The sequence below is a fragment of the Lithobates pipiens genome, unplaced genomic scaffold (assembly GCF_037356315.1).
Source record: "Lithobates pipiens isolate NorthernLeopardFrog02 unplaced genomic scaffold, aLitPip1_a1.2 Scaffold_8, whole genome shotgun sequence".
NCBI classification, from domain to species: Eukaryota; Metazoa; Chordata; class Amphibia; order Anura; family Ranidae; genus Lithobates; species Lithobates pipiens.
Genome location: NW_027507903.1, coordinates 73,517,140 through 73,531,087, shown reverse-complemented (window position 1 = coordinate 73,531,087; position 13,948 = coordinate 73,517,140). Strand labels below are relative to the sequence as shown.

Below are 13,948 nucleotides of genomic sequence, written 5' to 3'. Positions count from 1 at the left end.
AATCAGTGAGCCAAATAGCACAAGCAGTCAATGATATTTCTGGGGATGTATCATACGCCAACTGTGTGCAGATGGCCTGTGGGTTGCCATATTGCATAGCATTTTACAGCTGCAGATTGAAGAAGAAAGGTACTTTTTAATAAAATTCAATTACAATATTGCTTGTAAATGCTGTTATATATTTTTGTATCTGCTTTTTTTTTTTTTTTTTTTTATTCACAAAAGTGGAGTTACCCTTTAAAAGAATAAGTTGACTATAGAAGCTAATTGGTTGCTATGCACAGCTCCAGATTCTGTCTGCTGTAGTGTCTATAAATTCCCCCCATCATACACAGGACAATACTTTACCTGGGCTCCACACTAAGAAAGTTGGGAAGTTTGACAAAATACAAGTCATTCCCGAGATCTGTGTTCACTTTGGGGATCTCTACTTCTATTCTGGTTTCAGGAGCAGGTTCTTCCTCTGGCTGGTCTTGATCTAGTCCATCCTCATCCTGGAAGAATTATACAAACAGTGCAATTAACAACAAGACCACAAAAGAATAAGGGTTAAACTGAAATCAAAATCCTCCTGGTAAATAGAAAACGAATACATATATCTAATGGTTTCTTGTAATTGTTACAACAGAACTAAACCCTCCTTAGCTTTACAGCCAAGGTAGCTGCCATCTTTGCTGCTGTTTGATCTGCAGTTGCCATGGTACTGCACATGTGATCAGCTGTGACCCCAGCCATTTGATGGCCCGACAGTTTGGTTGTGACAGTCATCATGCAACGCATGCCTTGAATGCAAAAAGCATTAAATTGGTGGGTTTAGTTAGGCTTTAATGCAGATGCGAATATATAGTACACATAGTTACATAGTTAGTAAGGTTGAAGAAAAACACCGGTCCATCCAGTTCAATTTGAGTGTGGGTGCGTGTCCACAATTGTCCCTATCCCTGCACATTGCATCTCATCAAGATGCTCCTCCATTATATATTTATTTTTTAGGGTTTGGAGTGTGGGAGGAAACCGGAGTACCCGGAGGAAACCCACACAGGCACAGGGAAAACATGCAAACTCCTGGCAGGTAGTGTCATGGTTGGGATTCAAACCAGCGACCCTTTTTACTGCTATGCGAGAGTGCTAACCACTACACCACTGTGCTGCCCCGATACCTTTACATTTCAAAAGAATTTTCAGAGTAGGTCTTGTCACCAAGCAAGGGCCTTGACTGATGACATGCCTCATAAGATGGCAGAAAGCAAAACACAATGAGAAAAGCTATGCCTGGAATAACGTGTGCTTAGGGTCACTTACCATGGGCTGTCCAGGCGTGGGAGGCTTTCCTTCTCCATCACTAGAAGAAATGTCATCTGCATCACCAAAAAGATCAGCAGCTTCTTTTTTCTCCCCTATTAAAAGAGAACATTAACTGATAAAAGGGGAATGAGCTAGAATTGTGTAAGGCCTATGTCAGCTGACTTTTATTCATGCAAGAACTGCTTTCTTCCTCATAAAATGTTGAAGGAATATTCCAGGCATGGCTCTATTACACATAGTTGCCTTGCTCCAGCTTGGATCAATGTAGTTATGTATATGTAATCCGATTGGACAAGCAGAAAGGTGAGGTGGTAATGTCACACTCTCCACCTCATCCAAGTAGAGAACACTTTGCTTTCATTCAGAAAATGCAAAGCATTCTCTGGATGGTACCTGTGCCGAGTGGTTGACCTCCTGCATTCAGATTGCATCAGGCCTGCCACTCGGCAAAGGACCCAGAAGCAAGTGGAGATCACTGGAGTAGCAGTGTCTTATTCCAGGGGCATCGGCCAAGTATGGTATATGCCAGGGCTCAACTTATCTGGCACCAGGCGTCAACAACTCCCACCGCCCCAGACATGCAGCTTCGGGCGTCAGCCAGACAATTCAGCTTCCACCAGTGGTGCAACTACTAGGGTCACACTTGTGACCGGGCCCTGGAGTTCTGCCATTGTGGAGGGAGGGGAGGGGATAGCACCAGCAAGAGAGCTGTACCACCTTTCGAGACTGGGCACCGCTCCTGTCAGCTGCACGCGCCTTCCTGTGCTCTCTGCTTTCTCCCCCTTCTCCCCTGCCAGTGATATTTACACAGTAATCAGTGCATTTGTATAGCACTGATCACTGTATAAATGTCGATGGTCCCAAAAATGTGTCAAAAGCATCCGATCTGTCAGCCGCAATGTTGCAGTACCGCTAAAAATCACGATCACTGCCATTACTAGCAAAAAAAAAAAATAAAAAAATTATAAAAAATATTATATACCATAAATCTATCATAGTTTGTAGACATTAACTTTTGCGCAAGCCAATCAATATACACTTATATTTTTAACCGAAAATATGTAGAATAATATATACCTAAACAGAATATTTTTTTCAAAATTGTGATAATGTTTTTGTAGCGCAAAAAAAAAAAAAAAAGCCGCAGAGCTGATCAAATACCACCAAAATAAAGCTCTATTTGTGGGGGGAAAAGTATGCAAATTTTCTTTGTGTACAGCAATGCATGACCGAGCAATTGTCAGTTAAAGCGGCGCAGTCAGGAAGAGGGTGAACTCTTCCGGGGCTGAAGTGGTTAAAAAAAAAGGCCAATTTCCTGACACCTATGGCAATTTAGAACTTCAGGACTTTTAGGCCGCGTACACACGCGGACTGTTCGCCCAACCTTGTCCGCTGAACAGTGTTTGGGCGGACAGTCCGCTCGTGTGTGGGGCTTCAGCGGACAGTTTCAGCGGACAGTTGGCCGAACAAGGTCTTACGGAAATTCCGAAAAACTGTCCGCTGAAACAAGGTTTCAGCGGACTGTTCGCTCGTGTGTAGGCTTGTTCGGCCAACTAAGTCTCGCGCATGCTCAGAAAGGATTTCCACGTCGGAAGGTTGCATTGCAGTGTATAGGACGTCGTATTTTTCGTCCCGTCGTACGTGCCGTTCACGTCATCGCGCACGGTTTCAGCAAACTGTTCGTCCGTCGTGTGTGGCCATGTCCGTCCATGCTAAGTTTGAGCGGACTGTTCGCTCAAACTGTTGGACGGACAAAGTTGGGCCAACAGTCCGCGCGTGTGTACGCGGCCTTAGAGTTACTGGCGTGTAGCATGCATGCAACCAGCGAGGGTGAAAGACCTGACTTGCTTTTTGTCATTGACACAGGACGGAGGCATAAGGTCTGCATGACAGTAAGCCAACTATTATGTTTTTATATCATATTAGTGATTGTTCCCAGTTATCTCTGTGAACTACATAACACCTCCCATTATTATAGAGAAGAGCAAGAGGTGTTCTGTAATCTGGTCTAAAGGTGACAACACTGTTCCTCTACAGTGTCGTAAGTGAACATTGTCCTCTTAGGACAGGAAGCATGAAAAAGTATTAAAAAAAAGCCCCTCTAGAGCAGTGGGTTCTCAAGTACCCCCAACAGGTCACATTAACATAATTTCCCTCACCTTGCACAGGTGCTTTAAATTATCATCAATGGTTTGGTATTTATGACAGTTATTCTATAAGGGAAATTCTTAAAACGTGGCCTGTTGGGGGTACTTGAGAAAAAAAAAGTTGGAAAACCCTGCCCTGTGGCTTGGTCATGCTTTTTAGCTTGCTAAATACATTTCATTAGCTCAATGCTGAATGTTTTATACTGCCACAACTGCAATAACAGTATAAAATGGATATATTACACCAGTAGATCATTTCAAAACAAAATGCCAAGATTTGATCTGAAGCTTATCACCACAACCGGTTTTACAAAAAGAATAAGGATATACCTTTACCGCCTTCTGCATCACTATCCTCATCAGAGTCCGACGCGATTGCCTTCTTATGCCTCTTTTGAACAATCTCCTCTTCACTATCACTTCCTTTTCCAGACACTGCAAAAGACACCAAAAAAAACAAACACATCAGCAAATATAGCTGAATGATCTCAAAGAGTTTTACAAACACCGAGACATATGTTTTGGTCACAATTAGAAGAGAAAGAACAACGGTACATTCCGGCAGTTAAAACAGAATTCCAAGGTAAACCCAACATAAAGTAGCTCCCTCCCCTCTCCTAACACCTATGTTGACTAACCTGTGTAAGAAAGAGATATACACACAGGTGTATCTCCAAAAACGTGAATAGAGGTCGACCGATATGGGTGTCTCTCTGGCCGATGCCGATATTTAGAAATTGTGGCAGCCGATGGCAGATATATGATGCTGATTTTTTTGGGCCGATATGTTAGGCCGATTTTTTTCTCCCCCCCTTCATATCATAAAATCTAACAGTTAAGACACCTTTCACACTGGGGCATTTTTCAGGCCCTTTTGGGCTAAAAATAGCACCTGTAAAGCACCTGCAAAACGGCTCCCCTGCAGTCTGTGTGGAAGCCTGAGTGCTTTCACACTGAGGCGATGCGCTGCAAGACATTAAAAAAATAAAAATAAATAAAAAAGTCCTGCAAGCAGCATCTTTGGAGCAGTGTATACTGCTCCTCCACCACTCCTGCCCATTGAAATTAATGGGCACCGCTGCCAAAGCGCCTGCAATGCGATTTGGCAGCGGCGCTTCATGGGCGCATTTAACCCCTTCCTCGGCCACTAGCTGGGTTATAAGTGCCCCGCTAGCAGACGAATAGCGCCGCTAAAATGACGGTAAAGTGCCGCTAAAACTAGGAGTGTTTTACCATCAACTCCTGCTCGCTCCAGTGTGAAAGAAGCCTTAAGTAGTAAGTGATACAGAAATTTTTTTACATTTAAACATTTATTAAACAAAACAAACCACCAATCAGTTCACTTGTATGTATAATTTAGATTAAAAAAAAAAGAAAAAAATTATTAAATATAATATATATATATATATATATATATATATATATATATATATATATATATACACACACACACACAAAAACAGGTAATCAAAAAAAATAAATAAATAAAAAAGGCTAACTTTACTGTTTTATTTTTTTAAATCAGTGTATTTTTTTCCCCAAAAAAATTGCGTTTGAAAGACCTCTGTGCAAATACCATGTGACATAAAATATTGCAACAACTGCTATTTTATTCCCTAGGGTCTCTGATAAAAATAAAATTATATATATATATATATATATATATATATATATATATATATATATATATATATATATATATATATATATATATATATATATATATATATATAATTTTTGGGGGTTCCAAGTGAGAAAATAGCAGAAAATACAGGATTTATACTTGTACGCAACAAGTGTCAGAAAAGATTTAGTCTTTAAATGGTTAAACTGAGAACTCCTACACAGGAGTTCAGTTCATTGATGAGTATAAACATTGTATCTTTGCTCTTTTCTTGGCAGACTGCCCAGAGAGGAGACAAGTCCTTCCATGGAAGACTTCAGGCCACTTGCATTGACTTCTATTACAGAAGTCATTTGCAAGTCGCATCGGCCTTTTTTAAACAGCACAATCCGCCGGTGCCAATTAATTAAAACAGGACAAATATCGGCCGATATATCGGCCGACCTCTAAATGTGAATATCAAAAAGTTAATTTCAGTAATTCAATTCAAAAAGTGAAAATCATATTTTATATAGATGCGTTACACACAGAGTGATATATTTCAAGCATTTCTTTATTTTAAAGTTGTTGTAACCCCTTTTTGTTGACTTTTACCTATAAGTAAGGCTAGAATAAGGCTTACCTATTAGGTAGTGGAAATATCTCCTAAACGTGTGCCGTTTAGGAGACATTTCACTTGTAGTACAAGGGGTGTCATCATCGGCGCATGCGCTGTGAAGAATCAGACCACCGTGCTGTTTCTTCCCCCAGCGTGCGCTGTGACTAACGCAGGAGTGACGTCACACGACTCTGGCCAGTCACAGAGCCGGAGTCTGTGGCCCCAGAAGGAAGAGGGGCGAAGATGGTCGCAGCTTGCTCAGGGGACAGCATGGGCTTCGTTTGCAGGCAAGTGTCATATAAGGGGCTTGTATGCGATTCATACTAGCCCATTATGCTTTTCATTTGCAGGCCTTACAGGGAGCAAAAGAGGCAGTAAAAACCATCGGGTTTTACTTTCTCTTTAATGATTACGGCTTACAGCTAGTGAAGACCCAAAATTCAATATCTCAGAAAATTAGATTACATAAGACCAATTAAAAAAAATAATAATAATTTTTAGTACAGAAATGTTGGCTTACTGAAAAGTATGCCCATGTACAGTATAGTATGCACCCAATACTTGGTCATGGCTTGATCATATACAGTAAAGCATGCACCATGCCATGCTGCACTGAAGCAGTAATTCATTCAAAAGAAGCCCCGCCCAAGTATTGAGTGCATACTATCCTGTACATGGACATACTTTTCACTAAGCCAACATTTCTGAAATAAAAATTATTTTTGTTTTTATTGGTCTTATGTAATATTCTAATTTTCTGATACTGGATTTAGGGTTTTCACTAGCTGCAAGCCATAATCCTCAAAAAAAAAAAAAAAAAAAAAAAAGAAGAAAAGCTTGAAGTATATCGCTCTGTGTGTAATACATCTATATAAAATATCCGAGTTTCACTTTTTAAGCTCAATACAACTAACCCGATTTGTGCTCTTGTTCTTCACCATCAGAATGCTGTGGCTCATCATCTGATCGATGGCGCTCAATTTCTTCATCATCTGAATGTTGACGTTGTTCATCGTCTGACTGTCTGTGCTCCTGATCTTCATCATCAGAGTGCTGCCGCTCGTCATCTGATCTCTGTCGCTCCATTTCATCATCTGAATGTTGAATCTTTAGCTCCTCTTCATCATCTGATCGCTGATGGTCATGGTCGTCTCCATCAGAGTGCTGCCTCTCATAATCAGAATGTCTGTGTTCATTGTCATCATCTGAGTTCTGCCTGTGATCTTCACCATCAGAGTGGTGGCTTTCACGGTCTTCTCCATCAGACTGCCTGTGCATCTCATCATCTGATCGAAGGTTACCGTCCTCGTCAGAATGTTGGACCTCATCATCGGAGTTCTGCATTTTTTCCTCTTCGTCTGATTGATCACTTTTATCATCCCTGGCCCACTTTTCATCCTCAGAATGAGCTTCTTTTTCTGAGCCTTCAGCATCTGAGTGACGACTACTGTGATCGGATTTGTGTCCCCCATCTTCGTCGTTGTCTTCATCATGATAATTTTCAGAACCGCTATGCTGTTCAGCATCTGACTGATCGTTTTCCTGATCGGAGTGAACGTTACCTTCGGATGGATTATCTGATCTCTCTGAACGATTGTAACTACCGCTGTGCTGAGAGCCAGCTTCGTCCTCACTGTCATCACCAAACAATTCTTTATTGCTGGGTTTCACAGCAGAATGTCCATCGTCATCATCATCCCGTTCACTGTCACTTCCAGAAGGATTACTAACCGAGCCAACATTCCTTGGTTCTGAATCAGAGGCGGACCCAGAATCAGAATCTATAATAGAAAAAATATATATAATTCGAATTTTCTAATAAAAACATGTCATATAAACGGTGAGCTATGAACTCTCAATGCAGCCGTTCATGCATAAGTCCAATACAGCACACTTTTTGATTATCCCTAATGGCAATCACACAGCTGTACATAATATACATCTCTCTTCTTTGTATTGATCTTTTCCAAATAAAAGTGTTCTGTGCAAAATTCATTTCTAGGGGCCTCCTCAATCTTATACCATGACAGAAGGAAACAGTGCAGGGACCTTCTCTTTCCACATTGTAATGCATCGCAGTGATCAGAACAGCCAATACAGGGGTTGTAAATGTGCATACATACCTAAAACAAAGTACTGTATCACTTACTGGTGGCTGTTCTTCCTTCACCAGTTTAAAGGGTTAGTTTACCTTTTAAGGACAGTGGAACTTCCGCTCATTGGAACCCTCCCCCCCTCTGGTGCCACAATTGCCACCTTTCGGGGGGGGGGGGTACAGATAGCTGGTACCTGCACCCACTTCCGGGCATAGATAGCCGCAGAATCTGCGGGTATTTATGCCACTTCCAGTGGGGCCCCCTCTGTCTGCTGGGAAACACAGGGATCCCAGAGACACCAAGGAACCGTCCTTATTGCGCAGCACGACTCACGCATGCGCAATAGGGAACTGGGAAGTGAAACTGCAAAACCTTCACTTCCCGATTCCCAGACCGAAGATGGCGGCGGCAGCACCCAAGAGCGGACTGACAGATCGGCTTCGGGTGCCGACATCTCGGGCACGCTGGAGGGGTAAGTGTCCATATTTTAAAAGCCAGCAGCTGCAGTATTTGTAGCTGCTGACTTTTAAAAAAAATGTATAAAACGGCGGGAACTCCTGCTTTAAGAGGTAAATTACCACCTCACACACTTGGTGTACTTACGAGGGGTGCACCGAATGGAAATTTTGGTGCTGCAACTGAAAATAAGTTTAAAAAAAATAAAAAATAAAATAATTTTTATATTATATATATATATATATATATATATATATAGAGATATATATAGATATAGATATATATATATATATATAGATATAGATATATATATATAGATATATATAGATATAGATATATATAGATAGATATATAGATATATAGATATATAGATATATATATAGATATATAGATATATATATATATATATATATATATATATATATATATATATATATATATATATATATATATATATATATAGAGATATATAGAGATATATAGAGATATATAGAGATATATAGAGATATATAGAGATATATAGAGATATATATATATATGACTTTTTAATTAATATCAATTTAAAATATTAATTTAATGTTAGCCATTACTGGCACCTTAATGCAAGAAAAGCTCAAGGAAAATGCACTCCCCAGTCCCTAACCATCTCTTGTATCAGGTCCGCAATCTCTTAAACACACTGCTATAGTATTAGCAAAATTTCTATTTGGTGCACCTATAGCAGACATGATACATGAGATGGTCACAGACTGCAGACATGATGCAAAAGATCAATGCAGCCTGCCAGGAAGATCGGACAGGACCTTGAGCTGCCAGGATGACACCCTGCAATAGGCGGCTACTGCACATGTGCAATTATCGGCAATATGCCGAAAACACAATTTTCAGACAATACGTTTCAGCCGCCGAAAGTTTGGTGCATCCTAGTACTTAACTTTGTGGGTGAAGAGCTGAGAGTGCCCACACAGCTGGTGTAGTGGTTCGGGGATTTGAAATCTTTGCTGCTTTTCCTCTTATTTCTGTAGGGCTTCCAGGTACAGATCAGAATGATTCCAAATGGCCAAAGCAGATATGACTGTTCTGATCAGTCCCAGAATCTCTACAGAAAGAAGAAGAGGGGGATTTCAAATCCCCCGGACTAAATGTGTGATGACAGGTAATCAACCCATGGAAGCAAGTACAGCAGGGTATTAGTTCACCTTTTCTTTATTTCTGAAAAGGTGAACTTATCCTTTAAACCCAACTCCAAGAAATGAAAAAAAAAAGAATTTACCCCTGCAGTGAGCCCTACCCACTCTGCAAGGGTTAAAGGCTCAGCTCCCAGAAGCTCCTGTGAGTGGTCTCTGGGCGTCATGTATAATGGAGGACTATTATTTACTATGCATTGTAAATGGAGGTGAGAAAGCGACCACAGCCATCAGTGACCTACAAAGGAAATTGCTGCTGACTGCTGGAAGGACCCTGCTGGTGTACAGAATAAGGTAAGTCTTTAAGCACTGCTAGACGCGAGCATAACATTGCAAAGTAGATATTTTCTAATTCCTGGAGTTGGGGGTTAAAGAGGAACGTCACTCCTTTTGTTTTGTTTTTTTATTCCTTGGTAATTGTTCCTGTGTGCAAATATAAAAAAGAAAAAAAAAAAAAAAAAGAAAAAACAACATACTAGATCATGGATCGAGTGTTGTCCTCCTTGCAGCTCAGTGTTCTTTTTGTCAATGTGCTCCCACACCACCATCTTGGCACAGCACCTTGCACGTCTCTGCCAGGTCTATAGGCACTCTCCCTCAGCATTCTCACATCCAATATGAGCTCTGCACTGTACTTGATGTCAGTGGGCATCCCACCGCCCCAAACGTAGGGGGGAGAAGAGGCTGCGGAGACCAGGCCCAAGATGGCCACAGATGGATCAAAATTAGGCAGGTTCAGCAGAGACAGGCTGCATTTTGAGCCATGTGTGGCCACTGCAGTTAGTTTACTTCTGTTCAGCCAAAACATAAGATAAAAGCTGCTCGATCAGCGGCTCCAGTGCTGATCTGTATTCTCTCTCATCTCCCCATTGTCAGACTACAATAGTGCAGTGGGAAGGGTTCCCCCATCCACATTGAGTGTGCGGATGAGGAAATCTGTTCAGTTCCCATCAGTGACCCCCCCCCCACCTCCCCGATCCCATCAGTGACCCCCCCCACCTCCCCGATCCCATCAGTGACCCCCCCAATCCCATCAGTGACCCCCCCCACCTCCCCGATCCCATCAGTGACCCCCCCACCTCCCCGATCCCATCAGTGACCCCCCCACCTCCCCGATCCCATCAGTGACCCCCCCACCTCCCCGATCCCATCAGTGACCCCCCACCTCCCCGATCCCATCAGTGGCCCCCCCCCAATCCCATCAGTGACCCCCCACCTCCCCGATCCCATCAGTGGCCCCCCCCCAATCCCATCAGTGACCCCCCCCACCTCCCCGATCCCATCAGTGACCCCCCCCCCCCACCTCCCCGATCCCATCAGTGACTCCCCCCCCACCTCCCCGATCTCATCAGTGACCCCCCCCCCCCAATCCCATCAGTGACCCCCCCCCCACCTCCCCGATCCCATCAGTGACCCCCCCCCACCTCCCCGATCCCATCAGTGACCCCCCCCCCACCTCCCCGATCCCATCAGTGACCCCCCTTCCACCTCCCCGATCCCATCAGTGACCCCCCCCACCTCCCCGATCCCATCAGTGACCCCCCCCACCAGGCTTTCTGTCCAGCTGGATAAGGATTGGGGTTCCCCTGTCATTTTTCTGTAAATATAAATGGAGGGCACAGCATGCTGGGAGTTGGAGGTCCATGATGGGTAGAGAGTCCCGTGTTCCCTCTGCAGGGTGATCACAGATGGGGGGGGGGGGGGGCTCTATGAATTCTTCTGTACTCCACATAGGAGCCTCAGACCGACCACACCGCCATAGAGATGTATGAGAGCCCTTCACCCCACCACTCACCATCCGCTTTCTGCTCGGGCTCAGACTCGGCATCACTACCGAACAGACCCTCCAACGCGTCCATAGCTGGAACCAGCAGCGGCTGCCGCAAAGCGAAGGAAGCGTCGTGAAAGCGGAAGTAGTAGAGGCGGAAGTGTGGATGACACTCCAGAGCAGAGGATGTGTGTTATGTGTGCACCAATCAGCGACCAGTGCTCGTGTGTCCGGGATCATTTCTACATCACATGTTGTGCTCATAGATCAACACACTGCCCGATTATAGAGGAGAAGAGAGGGTGACATGAGCGTGATTGGTTCTCTTCAGTGTCCTCACCTTCCCCCGAGATCCCAACCAGGAACCAAATCCCTCATCCCTCCGTCCTTCATCCATCTGTCCTTCCGTCCTTCATCCATCTGTCCTTCCATCCCTCCGTCCTTCATCCATCTGTCCTTCCGTCCTTCATCCATCTGTCCTTCCATCCTTCTGTCCTTCATCCATCTGTCCTTCATCCCTCCGTCCTTCCATCCCTCCGTCCTTCATCCATCTGTCCTTCCATCCCTCCGTCCTTCATCCATCTGTCCTTCCATCCCTCCGTCCTTCATCCATCTGTCCTTCCATCCCTCCGTCCTTCCATCCCTCCGTCCTTCATCCATCTGTCCTTCCATCCCTCCATCCTTCATCCCTCCGTCCTTCCATCCCTCCGTCCTTCCATCTCTCAGTCCTTCCGTCCTTCATCCCTCCATCCTTCCATCCCTCTGTCCTCGCCTTCCCCCGAGATCCCAACCAGGAACCAAATCCCTCATCCGCCTGTCCTTCCATCCCTCATCCATCCGTCCTTCCATCCCTCCGTCCTTCCATCCCTCATCCCTCCGTCCTTCATCCATCTGTCCTTCCATCCTTCATCCCTTCGTCCTTCCATCCATCCATCCATCCCTCTGTCCTCACCTTCCTCTGAGATCCCAACCAGGAACCAAATCCCTCATCCACCTGTCCTTCCATCCCTCATCCATCCGTCCTTCCATCCCTCATCCCTCCGTCCTTCATTCCTCCATCCCTCATCCCTCCGTCCTTCATCCATCTGTCCTTCCATCCCTCATCCTTCATCCCTCCGTCCTTCATCCATCTGTCCTTCCATCCCTCAGTCCTTCCGTCCTTCATCCCTCCATCCTTCCATCCCTCTGTCCTCACCTTCCCACGAGATCCCAACCAGGAACCAAATCCCTCATCCATCCGTCCTTCCATCCCTCATCCATCTGTCCTTCCATCCCTCATCCCTCCGTCCTTCCATCCCTCATCCTCCGTCCTTCCATCCTCACCTTCCCCCGGCATCCCAACCAGGAACCAAATCCCTCATCCGTCTGTCCTTCCATCCCTCCGTCCTTCCATCCCTCCATCCTTCATACCTCCGTCCTTTATCCTTCTGTCCTCACCTTCCCCTGGCATCCCAACCAGGAACCAAATCCCTCATCCTTCCATCCTTTATCCATCTGTCCTTCCATCCCTCCATCCTTCATCCATCTGTCCTTCATTCCTCCGTCCTTCCATTCCTCTGTCCTTCCATCCCTCCGTCCTTCATCCATCTGTCCTTCCATCCCTCCGTCCTTCATCCATCTGTCCTTCCATCCCTCCATCCTCCATCCCTCCGTCCTTCCATCCCTCCGTCCTTCCATCTCTCAGTCCTTCCGTCCTTCATCCCTCCATCCTTCCATCCCTCTGTCCTCGCCTTCCCCCGAGATCCCAACCAGGAACCAAATCCCTCATCCGCCTGTCCTTCCATCCCTCATCCATCCGTCCTTCCATCCCTCCGTCCTTCCATCCCTCATCCCTCCGTCCTTCATCCATCTGTCCTTCCATCCTTCATCCCTTCGTCCTTCCATCCATCCATCCATCCCTCTGTCCTCACCTTCCTCCGAGATCCCAACCAGGAACCAAATCCCTCATCCACCTGTCCTTCCATCCCTCATCCATCCGTCCTTCCATCCCTCATCCCTCCGTCCTTCATTCCTCCATCCCTCATCCCTCCGTCCTTCATCCATCTGTCCTTCCATCCCTCATCCTTCATCCCTCCGTCCTTCATCCATCTGTCCTTCCATCCCTCAGTCCTTCCGTCCTTCATCCCTCCATCCTTCCATCCCTCTGTCCTCACCTTCCCACGAGATCCCAACCAGGAACCAAATCCCTCATCCATCCGTCCTTCCATCCCTCATCCATCTGTCCTTCCATCCCTCATCCCTCCGTCCTTCCATCCCTCATCCTCCGTCCTTCCATCCTCACCTTCCCCCGGCATCCCAACCAGGAACCAAATCCCTCATCCGTCTGTCCTTCCATCCCTCCGTCCTTCCATCCCTCCATCCTTCATCCCTCCGTCCTTTATCCTTCTGTCCTCACCTTCCCCTGGCATCCCAACCAGGAACCAAATCCCTCATCCTTCCATCCTTTATCCATCTGTCCTTCCATCCCTCCATCCTTCATCCATCTGTCCTTCATTCCTCCGTCCTTCCATTCCTCTGTCCTTCCATCCCTCCGTCCTTCATCCATCTGTCCTTCCATCCCTCAGTCCTTCCGTCCTTCATCCTTCCATCCCTCTGTCCTCGCTTTCCCCCGAGATCCCAACCAGGAACCAAATCCCTCATCCGCCTGTCCTTCCATCCCTCATCCATCCGTCCTTCCATCCCTCATCCCTCCGTCCTTCCATCCCTCCGTCCTTCCATCCCTTATCCCTCCGTCCTTCATCCATCTGTCCTTCCATCCCTCAGTCCT

The 13,948-nt window shown here is 45.3% G+C and overlaps 1 protein-coding gene across 2 annotated transcripts in view; it reads right to left on the bottom strand.

Moving 5' to 3' along the window:
- Positions 1 to 11,354, bottom strand: part of LEO1 (LEO1 component of Paf1/RNA polymerase II complex) — a 39,029-nt gene extending 27,675 nt beyond the window's left edge. For both annotated transcript variants that reach the window (XM_077472655.1, XM_077472656.1), the window contains exons 1-5: positions 11,209 to 11,354; positions 6,589 to 7,455; positions 3,783 to 3,887; positions 1,303 to 1,397; positions 349 to 494 (exon numbers count right to left, since the gene is read on the bottom strand). In XM_077472655.1, the coding sequence (XP_077328781.1) occupies positions 349 to 494; positions 1,303 to 1,397; positions 3,783 to 3,887; positions 6,589 to 7,455; positions 11,209 to 11,272 (1,277 nt within the window). In that variant the 5' untranslated portion in view covers positions 11,273 to 11,354. The remainder of the gene's footprint in view (positions 1 to 348; positions 495 to 1,302; positions 1,398 to 3,782; positions 3,888 to 6,588; positions 7,456 to 11,208) is intronic.
- Positions 11,355 to 13,948: the final 2,594 nt, after the last annotated feature.